The sequence below is a fragment of the Sabethes cyaneus genome, chromosome 1, assembly GCF_943734655.1.
Source record: "Sabethes cyaneus chromosome 1, idSabCyanKW18_F2, whole genome shotgun sequence".
NCBI classification, from domain to species: Eukaryota; Metazoa; Arthropoda; class Insecta; order Diptera; family Culicidae; genus Sabethes; species Sabethes cyaneus.
Genome location: NC_071353.1, coordinates 27,230,001 through 27,255,924, shown reverse-complemented (window position 1 = coordinate 27,255,924; position 25,924 = coordinate 27,230,001). Strand labels below are relative to the sequence as shown.

Here is a 25,924-nt window from a genome sequence, read left to right as displayed (position 1 = left end):
GAAGCCCGCACATTCTAAATTTAGTTCCATATGCTTGATTAGTTTTCGAAAAAATTTGTACTTCATTTGCATGGGTGCCACCCCTCTTTAAGGAGGGAGGGGTCTCAATTCAGCATAGAAAAAATTCCTACCTCCATAAATCCTCACGTACCAAATTTGGTTCCGTTTGCTTGACTAGTTTTCGATTTATGAGGAATTTTGTATTTCATTTGTATGGGAGCCCCCCTCCCTCTTAAAAAAAGGGAGAGGTCTCAATTTACCATAGAAAAAAATCGCACCTCCAAAAATCTTTTCGTGCCAAATTAGGTTCCATTTGCTTGATGAGTTCTGGAGTAATGAGGAAATTTGTATATCATTTCATTGGGAGTTCCCCCTCTTAAATGGGAGAGGAGTCTTGATTCACCATAGACAAAAATCCCACCTAAAAATTCTCACGTGCCAAATTTGGTTCCATTCGCTTGGTTAGTTTTCCAATTATGCATTTATTTGTATGACACCCCCTCTCAGTGGAGGAAGTGGTCTCGAACTGTCATAGAAAACAATTCTCCCAAAAAACCCCCGCATGCTAAATTTGGTTCCATTTTCCAAGCAACAATGTAAGTTTTATTGTACTCTTATGGTGGTCTTCAAGACTAATTTTGGTCTTAAATGCCATCATAAGAGTGTAATAAAACCCAAATTGTTACTTGGGTCGCTTGATTAGTTCTGAGAATGAGAAAATTTGTTTTTCATTTGTATGGGAGCCCCCTCCTTAATGGAGGGAGGGGTCTCAATTCACAATAGAAAAAGTCTTGCCTCAAAAAAATTATCACGTTCCAAATTTGATTCTACTTTCTTGATTAGTTCTCGAATTATGAGGTAATTTATATTTCTGAAGATGGCTGAATAGGTAATCAGTAAGCCGAAACGTAAAGAAAAGGGAAAGTTGTCTCATTGTATCACCGAAAAATATCAATTTCAAATTGCACACGTTTCATTTGTGTGAGAGCCCCCCCCCTTCCCCCCTCTTAGAGGGAAGAGGGGTCTCTAATCGGACTGATACCGAATGACGGATCAACAATTAGGCGAAATTCAAATGGCAGAATTCCAACAACTGTCACAGAAGGCCGCAATTGTATTTCGCCAAATCACAAAAGATCCCACTTCTATTGAGCCAACACACGAAAGGCCAAATTTTGGCCTCTATAGAAATCACCTCTATTTAGGTGCATGCATTTTCCTCGGTTTACTGACTAGTAGGAGTTATCTCTTAGTAGGGGTTAGCCCAACATTCAAGCAGATCGAAAACCGTAGATATTTTCTATGACATTAGGACATTCGTGATTCGACCATGTGTGTTTCGGCCATTTGTGATTCACCCATTCGCGTTTCGATTATTTTTGATTTCATTAGATCTATTATGCCATTCGTTATTTCGTCCACTTGAGTTTCGGTCATTCGTAGGTAATCCGATTCACCCTATATGCAATGCTTCTTTAAACTGAGTTGATTAGACCTTTGTAACACGATCAGTTACCCAGATATTTTTCTATAAAAGTTTGTTATAAATGCATTTAACTACCAACGAGAACAAGTTTATAACAAAACACAATGGGGATTCTGTTATAAAAAAAGTTGTTATTTAAAACACATCCTGTTATAAATTTATTTTCATTGGGTCGGGAAGCAAACGGCAGATTGTCTAACTTCCATTATGCCTAACATACATTTTGCCTTCCACAACAAAAATTCATCGACGGAAAGCGTGAGTTTCAGAAAAAAACCCGAATTAATCCACCTAGCGGCGTGACCTAGCCTTTCTACTGCCACAATAATCATTATTTAATTTCTCAGGAACTTAATTGTAGATGTATAGATGTTATATTAGACTATATTTTTAAATATCCGGTCCGTATTCCTCAAAATCCTTATTTGTCAGTAAAATTCACAACGTATTGTGTAGAATAATTATATTTTCTTTCCTTGGGTGCGTAAATATATGTAAGCGTCATTTATGTTACTTGATGAACACCTTATTTAGTTTTATAATATTTATAGAAAAATAATGTAAACACAAAAGATAATTTTTACAGACTTGAATGAATATGTATAGAAAATTAGAAATTAACCCTCTAACGGGTCTACAGACGGCCTTAACTTTCGGGCTTCAGAGCCACATACGAAACTTGTTTTGAATTGACAATATGAAGTATTTGTTCATAGCAGATTTTTTGATATTTTGATATTAATACCATGCATTCAAAAGTTAGCATCTTTGAAAAACAAGAGTTCAGAAAAATTATTATTATATTTCGCTTTTGAAGAAAAAGGATATCTACAACAAAATGATTGATCTCAAAATTTTACTATTGGTTTGCTTGGCTTCAATTTTGCAATATATCTGAATTAGAAAAAAATTACTGAATAGAGCATTAGATATGAAAACGAGAAATGGAACTATTTCTTAGCTAGCGCTCCTTCAGATAATTATTTTTGCATAAAAATCAAAACTTAAGCTTCTTTTGAATGTATTTTCATGAAAAGATAGTCATTAGCTTGATCGCATCGTTTTTACAATGTTAGAGGATTAGGAAAACAAGATGAGGTCGAAAAATAGTGCCAAAGCTGCGCCATAAACATGCTTGAGAATGGGAAATACGATCGATATGATTTCCAGTGCTTGTCTTTTTTTGATTTATTTATTAAAACATGATACATGACATAAGACATCTGTCCTTTAAAATATCACTAACGAAAACAAATCTTACAAAATTTCTACCGTGCATCGTTTACTTCCTATTTTTCATATAACATTTCTAAGCTCTAGTATCTATTGATTGAAAAGAGCATCTATTGATGCGCAGAATTTTTTTGGAATTTGTACAAATTTATTTGGAAAAATCAACTCACTAGTATTTTTGATTCTATACACCACTATACCTACATGCTTAAATAAACTGCTTTTCTTCGCTTTTTGCTTTTCTTGTACAATTGTGAGTAACAGCAAGTGAAGAAAATGACAATTGAAATCTGAAATCAAAGAAAAGAAAAAACTTTTCGATTGAATCCCACTATTTAATATTTATTTGCAACAGATACGTAGTTCACCTACGACGTGCAGGCTTCATCAGTGTCTTATTTCAAAGCGTATACGTATCTGTCGCGAATAAATATTAAATAGTGGAATTTAGTCGGTAAAAGTTTTTTCTTTTCTTTAATTTCAGAGTTCGTATTCCATTAAGAGGCTTCAAAAACTTCAGACAATTGACATATTTCTCACTTTTCTTGAATTTCATTGCAAATTTTAAAATTGCAAATTGTCATCACATACATACATACACACATACATACATACATACATACATACAAACATACATACATACATACATACATACATACATACATACATACGCACATACATCACACACATCTCATACATTGAATACAATCAACATTTAATTGATATGTTTTGATTTCACACATTTTAACGGTTTAATATACGGGGCTTAAATGTTAAAGTTTGAATAACTTTTGAATGAAGCGTCCGATTTTAAATAACTCGGTTTCGTTTGATAGATCTCAGCAGTAATTTTCAAATAATCATAAAATGTGTGATGTTTTTCATTGAATTAATGCTTATATGTTACATAAATATGTTTTAAATACTATTTTTTCACATTTCTTTATGTAACTTTCAAACTACAAGTCCAATCGTCATGAAATTTGGAAGTTAAGGGTTTGCAAGGCTCCTCTTTCATATGCAATCAATTTTGTTCAAATCGGTTAAGAGACTTATGAGATAATGAAGTCCCATATTTTTCGTATTTTTATACATAACTTTAGAACTAAAAGTCCGATCAGTATGAAATTCAATAGCGACCAATGGGACACCTAGACCTTTCATTTGACACTAAGAACATTAAAATCGGTCCAGCCATCTCCGAGAAAAGTGAGTGAGATTAAAAGCGTCACATACACACACACACACACACATACACACACACACACACACACACACACACACACACACACACACACACACACACACACACACACACACACACACACACACACACACACACACACACACACACACACACACACACATACATACACACACACAGAAAATGCTCAGTTTTCGAAACTGAGTCGAATGGTATATAACATTCGGCCCGCAGGACCTTCTTTCCATTTCCGGTTTTCCAAGTGATTTCTATACCTTTATACTATATATTTATATAGTAGAAAGGCAAAAAGTTATTATCAATCGGTTGCTAGAAATAGAGATCGACTAATTGAATATATTTATTTTGTTAAAACAACTAGTTTTCAAAAATTGTAAAATTTCGATGGCTCGATGATTTTATCGATTTATCATACCAATGTATACGATAAATTTAATGCGCATATGCTACACAACTACGGAAACTGCTGAAAATTTAATATTTTATTTCGGTCGCTATAAATCAAATCAAATCAAGCTTTACTGATTCTCAAAGAGGTTACAAAACCCTCCTGAAGACTGGATCACTTCGTCGGAAGGCAATTTTGTAACGGTCATCAGAATGTTTTAGTGCAGCTCATGGTTATATTAGCGGTTTTATGAAATTGGCACAACATTGATCAGACGTATAGGCTATAACTGGAAAACAGAGTCATGCAAATACGCAATAAAAGAAAAGGACATATAGACAATACAATGTCAAAAAATATAAAGTTAAATAATAAAAAATCGAGAAAGAAATAATAACAAATCGACAGAGGAAGACAGATTTAGAAAGACAAGCAGATAAAAATATACTGCATGAATTGAAAAGTTGGGCAAATAGGTAGAACTTAAGAGAAGAACTGGTGAGAATTCGAACCAATTTCTATCACTAAATTAGGCCGCAAGTAAACCTAAGAGTCCAAAGAGCTACAGTATTTTTATCCCTGGGTTCAGTTCCTGATACAGTGTATGATTTCGACACCATAGCATTGCATTACTATAATCCTAGGATCTCTTTAAGCAGATTCGATCATACAACACCTAGCATGCTTGACTATCATTGTATCCTAGAATCATTTAGCTGACGATTTTGTCCGATAAAACGCATAAATTCGCACGACTAAAAGCGTCTTCGTTTCAAAGCAAACTCTCTCTCTCTACTAACTTGCCGGTGAAGCCCCCATCGTACCGTAGCGTTGGCTTACTACCCACTTCAACTTCTAGCCAACCACCACTACTCGGTATTTTTCCCCCGCCCCCAAAGAAACTAGGTCCATTATTTACAGTTCACTTCTCCTGTCGACAAGTCCTTCGAAGAAGCAACCCATGCTAAAGCAATCAATTCACGGCTGCTTTTGAGGATAGAGAACGATCCGTAGCCTGCGGTAACTGGACACCCACACGGTCGGTTCCGTTGAGCAGAAAGTCAAACCTCTCTGTGCGTCGCGTCGTCGCCCAAGGGGGGAAAAAGTTGGAAGACGCATTCGTGCGCTATGGGGTATGGGGACTGTCATTTGAAGTCTTTTAAAGTTTCCATCTATCTTCTCTCTGTCGAGAGCGAGAGCTCAGCTGGAAATTCAAATTGCCGTGCTAACCTAATAATCACATCCGCGCTAATCATATTTTCAATCCCATTTTCCACTTCATGTAACAACACAAGGCTGCGAAACTGGAGACCTTTCGAGACATGATGATGTTAATTTTCGTCAAAAAACCAGACCGGAATGACAGAAAATTTTGAATAAACAGGAACAAGTCGGAATTTCAATGAGCTGAATCGTGTGGTAATCCAAATGTAGAATTCGATTGTGTTTCGCGCAGTTTCGAAGAAATCAATTACATCCACCGGGCGTTGAAAAGACAACACCCGCAATAACTCTGACTAGCTGTAAAGCAACCCTTAGTAAGACGACAGTAACATGAAAAGCAACTTTCTTTTTGGTGTACGTTTCAGCCACACCGAGGGGTAATCCAATTATGGCGTTTCTTCTGGTCGTCGCTGATACGTTGGAAGTGAGCGCTGTAACACGACTATTCCATTCGAATAATTAACACTAATGCATATCCCGCTGCGTTATGGCAGGACCCCTCGTGTTATTACAGGCTATTCTTCGAAAATAGCTAAAACTAAGGACATCTCTGTTGGCGGCCGCTATAATTGAGCCTTGGGGGGATGGGAAGGGTTTTATACTATTACATTTAATACGGACCTATTTGCACTTCAGTGACACTGCGAGACTGAGATAGCGTCGACCCCCCGCGAGCCGTTCCCCACACCGTTTGTATTCCCGTTGTAATGTGTGCTATAACTTTACAGGCGCTGTAGGCGGAGATGGTGGTGACGATGAGAACGACAAAGAGAAGGAGGAGGAAGCCGAGCGCGAACGTCAGGAGGCGATCCGCGAGGCTGAGGAGCGACGAAAGGAGAAGCACCGCAAGATGGAAGAGGAGCGGGAAAAGATGCGACAGGAGATTCGGGACAAGGTGAGTGCGCTGTACCATTTCACTTTTACCGGTTTTACTCGTGTAAAATGTTTTCCTCCACAAAAGATGTCACTTTTTAGGATTGGTTTGGGAAATTTTGGCTGTCGAAATGGATGCTCAGGGGCTGCCGGCAAAAAGCTAGTAGATTGACAATCATATGCCGAGTTATTTCAAATAAGGATGCTTCAAAAGCGCTTTTGAATTTGTCACTGTCAACAATTTCACGAGAAGTGCCCTTCAGCCTATCCAGAAATTTAGGTTACACGTGTATCGGAGAAAATGCCTACCATGGCCGTCGTTTTTAAACCGTTCGAACGGTGTCCTCCCCAAACCACCCTTTAAAGAGTAGAAAATTATTTATTTAAGTCCCGGACCCGGATGCTCGACTCGTTTTCTTGCTTCCTCAAATAACAACAAAAATTAAGAGCAAGGTGCGAACAGAGAGCAGCCTCCGGGAGAAGTGCAGACGCCACCCATCAACCTAAAAATCGGGGTGCTGGAAACAAACTTAACACGCAGTAAAAAAGAAGAACAAGGTGCTAGAAATAACATCAATAAACTTCCTTCCCCGGTGGCTTGGGGCAACTCGTAACGAGGCGAGAGACCATCGACGATGCTACGCTACCCGTTCGGGTAGTGTTTTTTCGCTTTGCTTCCAGATATAAAAAGCAAAACATTAACATTTTTTCGCCACTATTGTGCTCTACGATCTCCGACGACAGAGCAAGTGGACGCTTCACAGTTGGCTCTTCTTCTGGGAGGACCCAAATAGCCGGCAAGCCGGCAGATAATAGAAAAAAAACCTCCCACACATACATACACACAGCACAAAGCTCCGGATGTTACCGCACGGTCTGCCGGGTTTCCGCACCAATAGGCGGCGCACGGTTCTTGTCGGAACAAACGATAGGAAAATAACTTTTTGATAGTTTCATTTTACGGTATTTGTGCAGTACACCCCGAGTACCCCGAGAATGATTGTGTTTACCAGACCAAAGCGCTCTAATGGGAATTGAATTGTGGAATGCCCCCCAAACAAGGCAGATTGCCGGCGCACAAACCGACGGCCGGCGTGATTGCAGTCTTTGTTGCCCCACCTATTGAGGTGATAGGTTTTTCGATAGCTATCTCTGTTCTAAAATTGTGCTTCGGGGCGGAAATAATCGCCGGTAAAAGAAACTTTCACTTAGGACGAATTTTACCTGTTAAAATTCCACTTTTAGTGATGTACATTGAGGCACCGTATCATGACAAAAGCTGGGACACTAACCAGGATACTCTAGCAGGGCAATTTTTTGTGCGCTACTGGGTTATTTCAGCATTTTTCAACTTAATCTTCATCGCATCCTTAAAAAAAACTTACACACCCGGTGGTTGTTTTAAACACGAGACTTGCCGTTCGAGTGTCGGCAACGCACTGCTCTGTTTCTATCGCACTGACCGAGTAGATAACAGTCTATCTTCTCGGCGTAAGAAACAATGAGCAGTCATACAAAAAATAATATCGTCGCATGAGAAGTGTGCAGTGCATATACGGGAATGATCGAATTTGGAGAATAAAACAAAATTAGGTATTATACTATCTAATATAACGAGCGGCAGTAGTTTAGTGAGTAAAACATTCGAATACCAATTGAAAGAGTGGGCGTGTGAGCCCTAATGTAGGCCAGGGAATACGTCATGATGTGTATTTTTTAACTCAAATTTTAAAGTGAGCATTTGCACTCAGCGACTCTTCGATGGTTGTGTTTCATTTCTAAACCTCAAAAGTTGCAAAAGTCTGCTCCATATGCCAATCAATAAAACAAGAAAATCAGATTGGTTGCATTCCAGACACAGCCGCGTAGCTGGCGTAGAACTACGTTAGGAGGGTTTTTGCGAAGAAACCTTGAATATTAAAGAAAACTTTTTACACCATATTGGCCTACGAGTGGCGTAAAATAAAAAAAGCCGTGGGCTTAAACCGTCATTAGACATTACCCTTCTTTATCGACAGACTTCGCAGCCGGCTTTTAGAGTGCAGGAAAATTACGGGACCAGTGTAACGATTCTACTGACTCTATCTAGCAAGCACCGCCTAGCCAAGATTCGAACATACGACTAATGGCTTGTTAGACCAGCATCGTAGCTCGAAGCTAACTGGGCGTAAAATAGCGTTAAGTAAAAAATAGCGCTAAATAATTGTATCGTATTTTTGTTATGTATTTTGTGATGCCAAAAATAAATATTTTTTTCAGTGCCAAAATCGGACTATAGTCTGAATTTGTTAATTGCACTCCAGCTGATTCGCAAATTAGGCCGACTGACGAAATTTCTAAACTCAAAAGTTCAATAGAATTTTGACATTCAAGTTAGAGATTGGCGCAACTAACGAACACCCAATCTACGAACGCTCAATTAGCGAATCATTACTGTAATTTAGAATAGAAATCACACACCCGACTTTTAACAAAATTCTAGGAACATAATTTAAACCTTCAAAATAATGGCATTAACTGAAGCTATTTCTTCATTTGACTTCACCAAAATTTAAATAATACTATATTTTGCATACGTTTGTTTGCACTGACAATTATCAAAAAGCAAACTTGCCGTGCAGATGCCTTCTTATTCCATTCTTTACCGTCTGCTCTTGTTTGCTCTCTCATTCCGCGGTTGCAACCGTCAAGGCACGAAAATTGATTTACATTAGCCAGTCCATGATTGGCTAGGTCGCCTATAGTTAGCAAAAAGCCAAACGATAATGGCTATGCTTTTTTTTTACGTCTTTTCAATACGTCTTTACATGTCAAGAAGGCAGGACTACATCTCGACTACAGGACTGCTTCTCTGTCTTGAAGCATTAACCACAACCACAAGGTTGGTGAATGCAATCGTCGTCCGTCGACACGGAAAATATAAGGGAAAATTTTAACTTAACTGAAAGTTTTCGTTGATTTTCACTATGTAGCGATTAGAAAATAATCTTTTCAAGAAAAGACGCGGTAAGACGTAGTTCTACGTCAAAAGTCCAATTTCAGAAGGCTTGTATAATATCTTTAAGAGCGACGTCCTTATAGGCCGTTTTTAACAATTTTTTGGAAAACCATGTTCAAGCATAATCTGTCACAGCTCATTTCGTTTAACTGAATCGTACACCGCCTTGAAGTTTATAAACAAATGGTGAGTCTGCAAGTTGAATAACCGGAATTTATCGAGGAACTGTCACAAGATCGGATATTTGGACAAGGTCGTGTGGAGCGTTCCCCTCGAAAACCGCACTGGTATTTGTCAATAATTATTGCTTTCGAAGCGATGCCCCTTTTTTAAATAGGGAATATAAAACCTTCCAGCCAGTTCGTAGGTAGTTCCTTCAGTACATACTTTTAGTACAACCTGAGGTTCGACAAGAATGCCGTTCTTTTCAGCTACTTTATCGTTTTTCCGCTCGCATGCTGCTTTTTCAACCTCGTTCAAAATTGGTGGATCCACAGCTTAACTAGAATCCTCGGTCATTAACCTGTTTCCGTCGAAAGCTTCATCTTGTTCACCGTTCAACAGTACATTTAAATATTATTTCCAACGCCTGACCGCAACAAAACAACTTCTCGTATTGTGCCTTCCCAAGTATCAATGTTAATTTTATCGCACTTTTATGGCGGTTTTTATTACCAATTTTGGTCATAATGGCTATCATAAGAGCCTGATAAAACCCAAATTGTTACTTGGATTTCGAAGCATTTCTCCGTCTCTGCAAGAACGCGGTGCCACGTTTCATTCGACGGTTTTCAGCAGCTCTAGCTTCTCGGTATCTGGCCAACCACTAAAATAGAAAGTGATCCTAATTTGAGATCAGAATAGCTCTAAACTTCCTAAAAAGGCCTGAAAACGCCAAAAAAATGATCCAAAATTAAACCTCAGAATCGCTCTAACCCCCTTAGAAAGGTTTGGAAAGGCCAAAACCGAAAATGATCCCAAATTAAGCTCAGAATCGCTCTAAACCACTTAAAAAGGCCGGAAAACGCCGAAAAATGATCCCAAATTAAGCTCAGATTCGTTCTAAACCCCTTAGATAGGCCGGAAAAGGCCAAAATGGAAAATGATCTTAAATTAAGCTCAGAATCGCTCTAAACCCCTTGAAAAGGTCCCTTAAATTATCCCAAATTGAGCTCAGCATCGCTTTAAACCACTTAAAAAGGCCACAAAACACCAAAAAATGATCCCAAATTAAGCTCAGAATCGTTCTAAACCCCTTAGATAGGCCGAAAAAGGCCAAAATAGAAAATGATCTTAAATTAAGCTCAGAATCGCTCTAAACTCCTTGAAAAGGTCCCACAAATTATCCCAAATTGAGCTCAGAATCGCTTTAAACCACTTAAAAAGGCCACAAAACACCAAAAAATGATCCCAAATTAAGCTCAGATTCGCTCTAAACCCCTTAGATAGGACGGAAAAGGCCAAAATGGAAATTTATCTTAAATTAAGCTCAGAATCGCTCTAAACCCCTTGAAAAGGTCCCATAAATTATCCCAAATTGAGCTCAAAATGGCTTTAAACCACTTTAAAAGGCCACAAAAAATTATCCCAAATTAAGCTCAGAATCGCTCTAAACCCCTTAGAAAGGCCCCAAAAGGCCAAAATACAAAATGATCCCAAATTGAGCTCAGCATCACTCTTAACCCCTTAAAAAGGCCAGAAAACGCTTAAAAAATTATCCCAAATTGAGCTCAGAATCGCCCTAAAACCCTTAAAAAGGCCAGAAAAAGCCAAAACGATGATCCCAAATTAAGCTCAGATTCGCTCTAGACCCCTTAGATAGGCCGAAAAAGATCAAAATAGAAAATAATCCCAAATTAAGGCCAGATTCGCTCTAAGCCCCTTAGACAGGCCGAAAAAGGCAAAAATAGAAAATGATCCCAAATAAGCCTAGAATCGCTTTAAACCCCTTAAAAAGGTCAAAAAACGCTAAAAAAATTACCCCAAATTAAGCTCAGATTCGTTCTAAACCCCTTAGATAGGCCGGAAAAGGCCAAAATGGAAAATGATCTTAAATTAAGCTCAGAATCGCTCTAAACCCCTTGAAAAGGTCCCTTAAATTATCCCAAATTGAGCTCAGCATCGCTTTAAACCACTTAAAAAGGCCAGAAAACACCAAAACAATAATCCCAAATTACGCTCAGATTCGCTCTAGACCCCTTAGATAGGCCGAAAAAGGCAAAAATAGAAAATGATCCCAAATTCAGCCTAGAATCGTTCTAAACCCCTTAAAAAGTTTAGCAAATGCTAAAAAAATTATCCCAAAATGCGCTCAGAATTGCTCTAAACTCCTTAGATAGGCCGAAAAAGGCCAAAATAAAAAATGATCCCAAATTATGGTCAGAATCGCTCTAAACCCCCTAAAAAGGCCGGAAAAGGCCAAAATAGAAAATGATCTTAAATTAAGCTCAGAAGTGCTCTAAATCCGTTAAAAAGGTCCCTTAAATTATCCCAGCTTATCTCAGAATCGCTCTAAACCCCTTAGATAGGACGGAAAAGGCCAAAATAGAAAAAGATCTTAAATTAAGCTCAGAATCGCTCTAAACCCTTTAGAAAGGCCCCAAAAGGCCAAAATACCAAATGATCCCAAATTGAGCTCAGAATCACTCTAAACCCCTTAAAAAGGTCAGAAAAGGATCCCAAAAATAATGTTTTAAAGCCATCGGAATATGTGCTATAGAATAAATAGAACCTAGCTGGCCTACGTTCACTTCTTGTGGACGCCGGTGAGATTATCTGAGGCGAAAAATTTCTAAGCTATGACCTTTATCGCGCGAGAAAGTAAGGTCGTTGGGCCTAATGGACCATGTGTTAATAGTTTAAGGCTGAATAATGTTTTGGAAATGAGTGAGACTAAACGTAATGCCACATTTCCTGAGTAAACTTATTGAGCTTAAGTTATGTCAAAAGTTTTGTTGCTAAACCCCCACAACAAATATTTATCGCTAAGCTTCCCTGTTATTACACTGTTAAGAATAAAACATAATTAATAGTAAAAAACAAGCATTTGGTTTGCGAATACTTTTGTTGGCTTCTACCACGAAATAGATTCGTAAAGTCAATTCTAATTTTTTTCGTATGTATAAACTATAATCGTAAGTTTAAGTTTAAGTTTAAGTTAAAACATGTTTTTCAAAAAGTGATTCGTGCATTATACGAATGTCCGAAAAAGCCGACACCTATCGGAAAATAGAGAAGTCCCTTTTTTCTTCGAAAAAAGTTGACATGATCGGGAATCAAAATTGAGCTCGTTTGTAATATCACCGGTTCTTACAGTCGATGACGCCGCAAACCAAAGAACCACGACGACGATGCCGGATAATAACCGTGCCTCAAATGCATTCTGGTGCAAAATGTGCTACGAATGTGTTCTCGTACCAAATACGGAACATTCATAATAACAACATTTGGGGTAAAAAGTAAGCCTTCAATTATTTTTAAATGGCATGAAGTTTATTTATCAGCTACAAACACAGTTTAACAAATGATTTTGTCTAATAAAATACGAAATTATGTTCTTAGTACAAAATTAAACACCTTGTTATAGTTTTTACTAGTGTTATGCTAAAGAATCGTTTTACAAGTATTTCCAAATAGATTTTTTTTAAATGGATTGGTGTACAAACAATCAAGAATAATTGCAAATCGATTGAGAACATTGTGCAAGTCTTTCATTTTGCCTTGATGATGGATTGAAATTTCCGCGGTTCGGCAAAAACCAAACAAACCAACCATATTCTATGATTGATTCTAATGCCAACTCTTGGAACTATATTAAATGAGGCGCAAAAATACTGCTTTCGTGTGCACCGGTACAATTTCAGGCTATTATCGTCAGCAAAAGCCATTGGTCTACCATCGCACTGAAATCATCGTCATTGGAAGCGACAACTCATATCACTTCCCGGCTCGTTTCTTTCCCTCAGAACCAGCCAACCCCAGGCCAGAGGTTCGTCGAACATGGGAATGAAATGATATCGATCGGAATTCAATTTGCAAATGGCCATCATCCATGTAGCCCCATCATAGTGGAAAATGAATGTACATTGAAATGTCTAGAGTAATTCAAACAGAGGATAATCTCTGATTGAAATATTGAAAGATCCGAGCAAGGAAGACTGGCCTTCGACCGGGGGGGCAGGCGGTGATTTCACTCCGACTGGCAGTCTGGGCAAAGAATGTGGTCACAAAATCCAATCACTGCTCCAGCAAAAGAGCAACCCTTTACACAGTGAATTGACTATCCGGAAAATGGAAAATTAATATTTCATTCCATGATGCACCAGCACTCCATCCGCTTGCAGTGGTTTGCTTTCCCGTACTGTCCGCATGGAAGGTGCAAACATTTCCCGTTTGCTGTGGAGAAACTTGCCTTGTCAATTCCACTGTCAATATTTCCTGGACATTCGAATTTCAATCCGATTGACCGGATTCCAAGCCATGATTGACAGGCAGTAGTCAATACTACTATGTAGTCACCAGTCGGTAGTGGGAAGCTGTCAGTAATGCGTGATTCTGTTCCATGCGTTCAACTGAAATCAAATGCCTGGCCAGTTTTTGAACTGAACCGTACCGGAGCAGAGTTAGATTGACTAAACACTCTACCAAACAGAAAACCTAGCTTTGATCCATCCCAGCTGAGCAGAAAAATCGTTTGATCCTGGTTTGTCTTTCTACAGGACAAATATATATGAGCTTAAAAACATGTGATATCGGGTCGTGTTCGTTTAACTGATGAGTTGGACATGGACAGGAGATTTCAATCCCTGTTGTTGCAATCTAAATTAGTTTGATGTGTTTTTGGTTAGTGTTTGTTACACTGACCTAATCGAATAAAAGTGTATTTGTCGACTTTCGAATCCAGCTAAGCAAAACAAACAGCATCGAACATGGTTTTACTTTTTGCATAAATTACAACGATGCAAAACGAAATTTTGTTCAAATGGAAACGATTCCAGTCTAAAATATAGACACAATTCCCAGAAATTCGTTTCGATACGAAACTCGACAAATCACCAATCTATTTCTGGACGTTCTTTTCCATTCCTCTTCAACTAGAAATACAGTTCATCCCTTCGGGATCAAATTATCGCGCTCTCGCTCGGTACGAATTTCATTACCCGCACACATTTACACACCCAATCCTAATTGCAGATACATATTACACCGAATATAAAACCTTCAGGGGACCGTAAATTCCAACTTTTCTTGAACCCCCCCTGCGTCCCCTAACAAGACCCATCTCGCGTAGATGCGCCCCACAGCAGCACGCGCATAAAAGCATGCAAGCAGAGCATCTACTCAAGGAAAATATGCTCGTAAATTTTATCGTCACTTCCTAGCACGTACCCGCACGTCCCCCACCCATTTCGTTACAATCTTTCATCATCGGTATCGGCATCATCGTCACCATCATCACCACCATCATCATCATCATCCCTCGCACCCGCAGGATCCAAGAGGAATTTTCAACTGATTTTACCTCCCCGCTGTGTCGTCCGCGTGCCATTGCTGCTGCCGCCAGCGGATACAAGAAAACCCAATCCAGGATAATCTCTCGCATGTCGGTACACCCACTTGTTCGGGACGCAAATAGAGCGATGTGAAAAAAGCCCCCCCCCCCCCCTCATGTCGTCGTTAATGGTCGGTCAGTTTTCAACGACGAAGATCCGAACCCAACCTTCCCGGCCGTTAGAGATTGCGAATATTTCTTTCTCCTAGTACCTAGTCGTCGTCGAAGCTGCGGAATGTTTGCTTGCAGAATAAGAAGTAGAAGATAAAAATTAATGATCACGAGCGGCGCGGCGGACCGTAATTCGGGTCGAGCGTAAACGACACCCGGCGGGCGAGGACGACGGCAGCGAAAAACCTACGATCCAGAATCGGGATAAGACACAGTGGCCATAAATCAACCATCGGCGAATCGCAAAAAAAAACTGGCAAGCATGGATAATCTCTTCGGCTCCTCGAAGAAGAGCAAAAGATCCGGGCCAAAAAAGCCGGGGAACGAACGGTGTGCGGAAATGTCGGAATTTGCTCCTGCTTAAGAATTTGTGCATTAGCTGTGATCCTTTTTTTTTTGTTTTTGACAGGGTTTCTTGAATTTATTAAATTAAGCTGGACATGTTTTTCAGTGTACTGCCATTCAAGTCCACGCCGGTTGGCGTGGAGTTTTGCTGTTCGCTGTAATAGTGCTTTAGCTGCTATTGGGGTGGGGTTTTAAACCTCGCCTTGATGCGTGTTTTTACTACAAGTGGCTTTTATTCTGTCAGCGGTTTTTCTTTTATGAGATTTTACAGCCATTATTGGGTAAAAAAAATTATAAATCACTCGCCTAAGAAAAAGAAGAGAAGGGGGAGATACTCTTGGTAGAATTCTAGAAAAATAATGCAAGAGAAACTGTCCACTAATGAGGCAAGCAATATTTTTTGTTCAACTGCTTCTTGTCCTGGAAGCGGTTTTAAGTTAGATATTCTTTAGACATGTTTTAAAACAACAAAGCAAACCCTTGGGCATGACGTCTTTAAGACTTGACCCTTCTTTATAGATAGATTTCACAGCCGGTTATTATAGTACAGGACCATTACGGGGTTAGTGCCACGATCCTACTGACATTAGCAAAAACGCCTAGCCGAGACTCGAACATACACGATTGGCTTGTTAGACCAGCATCGTACCTTGAAGCTGAGTGGGCGGCTATGTTTCAGACAGATATTCTTTAGATTTTTTTTTAGATATTTAGCAGCCATAGCTTACTCCACTGACGAAAGCGTACGAAAAACAATCGCTGCAGTTGCTGTATGCATACTTTCTGCTACCGACGCATTCGTGCGTCACCACAGCCTCGTAGCGTTGTTCTGCGCAACCCGCTCACGGAACTAACAGCTTGTGAGTTGTCAACAGCCCGCAAGCGTAAGTAGGATGCATGGCTGCAGATTTTGCTTTACTGCTAGTTTGCTTAGGCCCTCGCTTCACACGCCTTTAAGAGCACGGGCCCTTATAAGCGTTCGGTATCAACTGCACAGGTTGCAAGGACGAGCGAGAGCGTCAACCGCACTCGCAAAAACTCGTCGGAAGACATGCACAACTAAGAAAGAGAGTCCAGCGTGTGTGAGAAAATTTGACCACACCAGTGCAGGCTTCGCGACACTGGCTTTAGTCCCTTTTATACATTTGTTTTCTGTCCGAAAGTCATTATCAAGAACGAGAAACGAAACAAAACCTTTCATCCTTTTTTTGATTCCCCCTAGGGGATAGCCCCTCCTCCTTTCAGACACCACCTCTTGTCATTCAGCCACTTGAATGTATAACTGCTATCGGTCAAATCTCAAAGGAAGCACACCCTCATTAGTTACCTTACTTCTTTCCCTTGCTACCCTTCTTTTGTCAACCATCATGCGCTAATTCTCTCATGGCAAAGAACATGTGCGTCAAGGTTGATGAAGAATTATCCAGGCGTTCCGGAGTCATGGCGAAACATACCGTCATACTCACGTTCCTCGACCCCTCTTGTTGACTCCCCCTAGTCAGCTTCTCTTTTCTGTCACGCAACCACTTATGCATCTGTGTTCTCTCCTAAAATTCCTATAACGGAATAGAAACAAAGCCACTTGCGCAACCGCTATCAGTCGACATGCAAGCAAAATAGAAAAATTTATCCCCTTTTTTTATTTGCACCGCCTCCGTTGTTAGGGACTCTTACCTTTTATCAACCCATCAGTGCTTATTCCCTTACGTCAAGGTATATGATGCTAAGTTGGGTGGAGAACGGTTAAGACGTTCTGAAGTTATAACGGAACATGCAGACATACTCACGTTCACTTTTTATATTTGGATTATTTTTCAATTGATAAATAGTGATTTTCAAAACGTATCAAGGTTAAATATATCCATACATTTTTGGTGTGATCGCCTTACTTCCCAGAGACAGATAACTGCTAGGTTGTTACCAACACAGTTGTTATAAAATTGCTATGACTACTACTTATACGACTAATTTTGGTTATAACTAAGTCGTCTCAACTAGAAGCAATGTTACGAATCGAGCGAGAAGTCAACCATACCTACTCACACGCGAAAGAGTATGAGAAACAAAAGGGGGGCTCTGTAGCCGCAAGGTTACCGAGTCTGCTTTGACAAGCGAATGGTCATGGGTTCGAATCTTAGTAGAATCAGGCCATTCGATGTCAAAGTGACTTTAGCATGGGTTTATTCTCAGGCCCCTCATCGCCCGCCCTTCCTTCATGCTGAGTTCTATATTATCCCGATATGGCCTATTGACAGTGCAAAAATGAGACCCTTATAGTAAAAAATGCACTGGTTTGCTACGCCAGGGATGACTATAATTGGGGACTGCGCGCTGTCATGTGGAACGAGGTGGGTAAAGTAGAGTAAAGCATTGAAAGAAGGGTACCCAATTACACACAAGCACGCATAAAAAATTCAATAAGCATACCGCTCAATCAATAGCGACTATAGCCAAAATAAATGCAGTGCGGGTTATACAACAAACACCCGGGCGATATCACAATAGATCTAACCATACTGGTCGCAGTGATGAGTCCATACAGGAAAAAAATGAGAAACAAAACACTCAACGATTACGCCGCACACGCAGGTGTAAAAGAAACAACCACCGGTGCTGTGTGCAGACATTCTGCTATCCACACACTCGCGCACGCACATCCTCACATCGTCTTCCCACATAGCTTATTCCCGAGTCAAAAAATTCGTGGGGAATCTGCTCCCTGTAAGGCTGGTGGCGCATTGGGATTCAAATTTTGCATTGCTTTTTCTTCTTCTTCATCTTCGCCCTCGATTCTACTCATGGACGGGAGTACGAGCCGTCGTGAGTTATCGGTATCAGCAGATCGGGTTGTAACGTAGAACGACGAGCGATGACTGTAGCTGTTAGCTAAACACACATTCGCCTAAACTCGTTGCAATGCATGAAGAAATAAGAGCGGGAGTTTTAAAGGAATACTTATGACGGCGTGTTCGTTACAATGAGTACGCGTGTGTAAGAAAATTAGACCATACGAACTGGGCTTCGTAACACTGACTAGAAGTACCAAAGTTGTGTTGCTTTTGTACAAATCCAAGTTACCAAAAATTTTGTTATTTACATTGGCATGAAAAAGTGACAAAGTTCCCATGTTCCAACAAGATTAAGGTTTTTTTTTGTGACTGGAACCTAGACTAATATGATGTTCTGAAAGTAAACCGGTTTGGGAAATTATGCGACGACACCCTTCCTTTGAACGATTGAATGGACATACTGGTTACTGATGTAATTATGTTCAGAACTGATGTCTTGTTGGAAAAGATTATGAAAATGATGTAAGCTTTGTTTGTTTTCACGTTTTCTGATTTACCCAAATGAAAAAGGTAATGAAATGAACAAAAAAAAGCTTATCATTTTTCAAATGTTTTTCACGCAAATTTTTAATTTACGGAATTGTAAGAAATGCTCTAAACATTCCTATACAGTTAATACAACAAGACTAGTGTAAATTTCCTAAAGTCCCGTGCTCTGTATTATCCGTTTTTTCGAGTTCGTAGTTCCACTAAAATATTTGTCATTGGCGCACAACTTACGGTTGAACGGAAAAAATAAACAGATAATCAGGGTTATGATTTACCACTGGTTCACATTCGTTAATTTCCTTAAAAATAGCACCGTTTATTGCGACTGGTTGATTTGAAATATAATTGTCTTTCAACTAACATTCAAAGGCAATGAGTAAAGTTATAATAGTTAGAATATCATCAATTACCTAACGTCACTGCACATTAATTGCTCTTTTTAGCTCTTAATAGCTTTTTTTATAACTGTTCACTTTCAGGACATCAGATTGGTCTAGGTTTATAGCGGTCCTAAGAAATTTGTTTAGAACGAGAGGACCTTGTCACTTTTTCCGCCGTGCTTCCCAAGCACAGATATCAAATTAGTATAAGTCTGAACGTCGTGAAGAATCTTCGACCTGTTGGGATGGGGTGAATCTGTTACTTTTTTTTCTGGAAGGAAAGTAATTGAAACCACACTGATAAGGTGGTGCATTTAACTATCGTCCTGTGATTAATTGTGAAGCAAGGCGATCACGAAAAAAAATGTATGAGAATATTTTACCTTGAAAGTTTTCGTCAATTTTCATTAATTAGTGTTTGAAAAAGATAGTTCTAAAAGAAAGCATATAATTGCTACATCTATTATGAGTCGATCGGTATCTAAACCATGAAAATCCATTCATAATTGGCTGAACTATTAGCGTTCAAAGTCTTTCATATTTTCGTGACGTATTTTTTGGAATGACACCCTATCCCAAACCGTGCCGTAAGAAGTAGTCCTACGTTAAAAAGTTTTCTTTAATTTCAACAATAGAATGTTTTTGTTATCAACCCTGTCACCACGTTAACAACATGTTGTCAACTCGATTCCTCTCGGTAGCGCATCTTTGCCATATCATAGTACATTCTATTCTCACTACTCTACTAATGAAATGGCAAATATGCGCCTACATAGATATGAACACAGAAAATCATATTCAACCGAGCGATACAGCTGTAGTTCACTTCCCCAAGACAGATATCAAATTCGTCTAGATTTACTCGCCGTACGAAAAAAATCTTCAATTCGTTGGGACGAGAAGTTCTTTTCACTTTTTCTGGTATACTTCCCAACGACAGATACCACATTGGTATAGGTTTAAGCGTCTTGAAGAATCTTCTAGCTATTGGGGCGGGAGGTTTCGTCACTTTTTTTTATAAAAGGAAAACACAATAAACAGATAGAGTGTTTAACTGTCCTCCCTGCCTGTGAAGCAAGGTGATTACGCAGAAAATGTATGGGAAAATTTATCCTTGAATTTAGTGATCCGAAAAGAAAATTATAATAACTAACACATAATTGCTACGTCTATTATGAATCGATCGGTCTTCAAACCATCAAAATCCATTCTTAATTGGCAGAGCTATTAGCGTTCAAAATCTTTCATATTTTTGTGACGGTAACTAGAATGTAAATTATAGAATGACGCCCTGCGCTAAGACGTAGTCCTACGTCGACAAATTTATAGTATGTAGCGCTGTTATTTATTAAATATTGACTATACATATATATTCCTAGAAGCTATGCAGATGCTTGCCACTATATCAAGATTACCCATCAAGAATTATTCGGACGACGTCGGACAGACGCAAGCAAAACGTCCACTTATGTCGGACGATGACTGACGGACCGTGTAATCACCGAAAAAGCGAATAGTTTGATTTAAAACTTGACGTATCATATCTCAAAGCAAAATTTGGACTGACAATGAATTCATCGAAATCAAGTAATAATTTAACAAACAAAAAGATCTTGTACTTTTGACGTAGAACTACGTGTTACAAGACGGTAGTATAGGTAGGGAATCATTCCAAAAAATCTAAAAATGCGAGCGTCACGAACAAATGAAAGGTTTTGAATGCTAATAATTCACTCATTTCTGTACCAATTTTTGACTTAATTTTGAAGATAATCGTTTGTATTTAAAATAAATTTTAAGCACAAGCAATACTTTAACAAAAATCCAATGTTATCACTCCTCCATCGCAGGAACATTCCAATCCCGGCTTCTCCCGGGATTGGCGTGAAATCACATTAACGAGCATGTTGGTCCTCTAGTGAATGTGGCTAGCACATTAGTTTCCCATTCAAATCAGTACCTTTCCGTGTCCCTAACGAAAGCGTCGTTTTTCCGTCGTGCCGGTGATGGTTTTCCGACCGGACCGTCTGGCATGGAAAGTGAACATTTAAATTACAGCTTCCCCCCCTCCTCCCCTTTGGTGAACTGGACTTTGTGCCATTTTACTAGAATATTTGCTGATGGTGTAAAAAGCCGAAAGCTATTCGTACATTATGGAAAATTAATATTTCACAGACATGTCGAATAGTATGTAATGGGTGCCGGTGTAAATCCAATTGGTTCAGCATGAAACATTTTCAGTTTGGAAAAAATGCCTAATGCAGTTGCCACATCACCATTATGAATGTTCCGCTGACTGAATTGTTAATTTGTTTTTCAACGGATGAAACAACACACACGTGTTCTGATCAAACATTTTTTAAGGCGATGGAAATTAAGCATTGAATGGGGAAAACTCATTCATTTATGTCAAAAAAATAAATGCAAAGCTGCGTACGAAGCTGGTTATTTGTTTACAAAACAAAGAGGTTCACAAATTATCAATTTTAGTGACCTAGCAACCGATACCATATAAAACCAAAATTTTAATACCATTGTTAGAACGAGAAAAAAAATCACTTCCCAGTAGGAACTGGTCGGACGACGTCGACCAGACCCCAGCAAAAGTTTCGCTTCCGTCGGGACGACGTCTGACGGACAATTCTTACCGGGTTGTTTGGTAACGCAACATATCCCTTATGTAGGTGCGAAACATTTTCCACGGTGTTTATTGTGCAGCCAGGTGACCTAAAAATCGCTCAAAACGTATCATCCGCTTATGGAATAAAGGTGACAAAAGCCGCAGTTAGTAATAAGCTCTTCGCCGTCTCTGTGGCTGGCAGTGGTTTTAAACTGACTGCAGACGCCTTTGTTTTTTAGAACACCGCCGAGGCTCGCTCGGGTTTAGAAAAGTACATCACCGTGCTATGGTTGGTTGGTTGGTTGGTTGGTTAGTTGCATAATTAATAGGTGTTCCTGGTGGAAAGTGTATGTGCGCCCGTATGTGTGCGTGCAATGCGTGGTGTGTTACCCGAACCGCATGCATTGTAGTTTATTGCACCTCGTCAGGAAGAGTGCCTTGTCATACTCAGCGTCGCGTGAATAAAGTGTGGCCCACTTTTTCGTCCCGGATATGAAGCACCCCCCTGACGAGGATGAGAAATGTGGGGAGCCATTTTGATTGGTGTTAATAATGACTGCGGCAGATGAAATCGCAAAAAGCATGATTAGTGTCGGACTATGCAATCTGGCCGATGGAAACATATGGTTAGTTGTTTAGATATCAAAACTGGCACAGTGTGTATGCAAATAATGGGGAGGCAATTATTAGCTGCTATTGTTTTCTATTGTACTCCTGGTGGGGTAGTTTAGCTGAACAGACTGGAAGTTATTTAGTCTGTGTAGAATAAAATACACTACTAAACCGTTTGTCAGGCGATTAAACTAACGCGATTGCCTTTTACGGCATTTCCGGGGTACAGACTAATTGCAAACCAAAATTTTGCCAAACAATTAATTACCAGCAGTCACCAGGCAGAATGAACAAATTTCGAAAATTTGGAATAACCGAACATTTCATTCTAGGCTGCCATGCGGTAACAATCGAAAGCACAAATTTTAATGGTGTGCCATAAACTAGACCTCCAAAATTGCACCAGAGTAGTTTTGGTAGAGGAATAGCTGTCATCAGCCGAGCGTGAAACCATCGATAATATAGCCTAATTTCTATCGGCCATTGTATGTGGTCCTTTAGAAATCAACTTTTATCGAAACGATAAGCTGGCTCTCGGCGGAGAACGGCCCGGCCTAACTAGCAAACTTTATCCATTTTTGCGCGAAAACCGACCGAGTGAAACAGTGCAAATTAAAAATTGTGTAACATTACCAACACCAAAGCCATCGCTGCAACAACCGGAAGAAAAACCAGAGTAGGTACCTTTTCAGGACACTGCTTCAGCAACGGGCAGCCCAGCGCTTCATGCCAAATTAATGCTCGGAGAACTTTTTAATTGCATGTAAATACACTGTACGTACTGCGACGATAAAGTAAACATTTTCTTTGACAACCACCGCGAGGCAAGAGAAAAAAACTTTTTTATTTTTTGCATTTCCCTTTGCAGCAGCGTGGCGTCTGCAAGGCTGTGTTGTACGGAAACAATATGCATGAATAAAATTTGCCTTTTTCTGTTCGTTGCATGCAAGAAACGTCCAGCTTTTTTCTTCTATTTGCATAGAGATTTTCCTATCCAACCGACCGTCCGTTCGACCAACCGACCGACCAGCATTGTGTTTCGTTCAGTTCTTTGCTACCCTCGAAAGGAGGAGGGATGAGTGGGTTGGTTGGGTTGGATTATGAATGCTAATGCCCATCATGTGCTGAACATTGTTTAGCTTCTGCCGGTGGTGTATAGGGAGCTGTTCGTTACGTTGCGTTGCGTTGTTGTGACTAAGGCGCTGCCCTTGGTACTAATTATTTCTCTTATGGTATGTGGACGAAGTTCACAAAAAGTTGTTTCGATTATGAGATTACAGAGTTAAAGCTGAAAGTGACACGTTGCCAACACAAAGGATCTTAATCAGCGAGTACTGAAATGAATAATTTCTTCGTACTTTGAACAATGCAACTTATTATGTCTGTCCAGTCCACTTTAGGCACGGACGCAGATTATCTGCAAAAGGATCATATTAATTGTTGTATTAACAAGCCTTCCTTCCGTCCTTCTTTCCTTAGAAGAATAAAGACGGGGTGGCTCATACTGTATCGAGGGCTTGTCTCCACTTCCCTCGGCCCTGGGTTACTCTTCACCAATTCTGCGAGCGTCGCGACACTCGCAAGTCAGTTTCAACCTGGTTGAGCCGTCTAGCACGTCGGGCCCCTCTGTTCTTAGGCCCTTGACGAGAACAAATGTCCCTACACTGTCTTCTGACATGCTCGCGACGTGGCCGGTCCACTGTAACCTTTCGCTTCTTGCCAGGTAAACCATAGGAATCTCTTCAAGGAATTCCTAGAGCGCGTAGTTCATGCATCAAAAACCCTTACAACCCTAGCTTTCCTAGAGATTCCAAATATATGATCTCATCTACCGCTTCTAATTCATCGCCATCAATAGTCACTGTCCGTGGCAGCCGTACATTGTCTTTTTTTGAGCCTCTTCTTTTCATATATTTGCTTTTCAACGCAAAGTTTCTAGTGATAACGTCGAAGTCATCCAAGAAGCTTAGAAATTGGCTACTCTTGCTTTAAATTGTTGCTCAAGACCTCCTGTACGATGTGAAGGAACTTTAGAGAGTCCTCGAAACGCGCACAAAGCACATCACTCGATCCAGGGTATCTTTGATCGACCACGCCAATTTGTCCAGGAACCCGTACTGGTGAATTTGTCCAAGAACCCGTACGGGTGGCCGTAGTATTTCTGATCAACTCTATCGAATGATTCCTTGAAAAGACGATGTAGTCTCAAAATCAGTCTTGTTTTATCTGCAATAGCGAGGGCTTGGTACTGTTCTACTACTTTTCTTGCAATTCGGGATATGACTATGGGGAAAATTGGACTGCCGCGGATCTTTTATTTTATTTTATTATAGCCGCTTTTACAGCTTCGGTCATTCGTGACTTATGCATAGTTAAGATTTACGACCAATCTCCTGCAAAACCACAATACTGAACTACATGAGCAGTACACTGTCGCCAACCACTACATTCAGCGATATGTACTTCCGTTGCATGACCATTTTCTGCTTTGGTCGATGCCAAATCAAATTCTTCTGTTTGTTTGTCGTCATTTTGTTTAGGTAGCTTGCCTTACTATGGCCACACTACCGAGCCTCGTGAAGGAACTGTCACCTTGACTTCAACATTCGACGTTGAAAACGTTTCCTAATTCAGCTTCCAACTCCAGGTCAGACACTGTTGTGAGCCACCCCGAACACAGAGTCTGAGGAGAGACTGAGAGATTGAGGAAACTATGTTTCGCCTTGTAGTGGAATCACCGTCAAGAGCTGTCCTTGGCATGGTAACAGACGCTCAAGGTAATAGTCAGCATTCGTATGAGTACCCCCTTCTCTGTCAGCATACGACCTTGGCTTCCACCGGGGCTGGTTATCCGTTCCATCACCAAAACTGGTTGTATTCGTACTAGTATCATGAGCAGAATAAAAATTGTTGCAATTTAGGCGGATGGACACAGCATGTTGCAAATACATTAGTTACAAATTTACGCATCACGTTCCTCTGTACAGTACGATAATTATAAAATTGATGTTTGCTCTGTTAAGAGGTTCTACAGGGGTAATCTAAAATGTAGCAACAAATGCTTCAGTTACTCGACATGGAATCATTTTGATTCTGAAATTCTAACCTCGTCAATTAAACTCTGTAACCACAGACAAACATACAGAACTGATAGCAGAACATACTTTGCAAAATAATGGTCAGATGCTATAACCCAAGCAACAAATTCAGTTTTAAGGTTTACGTAAAGAGGGTTTCAACACTTGCTGCTCAAAAATTGATCATAAAGCTTGCCATTCTACAAAATGGTGATAAAACTCTTATAAAATTATAGGGGCCCACACTAAAGATGGTTGTCAAGAATATTTAAAAAATACCTTTTAAAAATTGTAATATTCATCGATATCTATTTTTAGTAACTTCCAAGAGACGCTAAAAAACTATAACAAAACCACCACAAGTGTTGGTGGTTTTATGATTCACCTCTTAAAGCACACTTGC

At 39.7% G+C, this 25,924-nt stretch overlaps 1 protein-coding gene across 6 annotated transcripts in view; it reads left to right on the top strand.

The window, feature by feature from the left end:
* LOC128733074 (complexin) overlaps positions 1-25,924 on the top strand; it is a 598,063-nt gene that overhangs the window by 496,395 nt on the left and 75,744 nt on the right. For all 6 annotated transcript variants that reach the window (XM_053826671.1, XM_053826667.1, XM_053826670.1 and 3 more), the window contains exon 3: positions 6,285-6,451. In XM_053826671.1, coding sequence (XP_053682646.1) covers positions 6,285-6,451 — 167 coding nt within the window. The remainder of the gene's footprint in view (positions 1-6,284; positions 6,452-25,924) is intronic.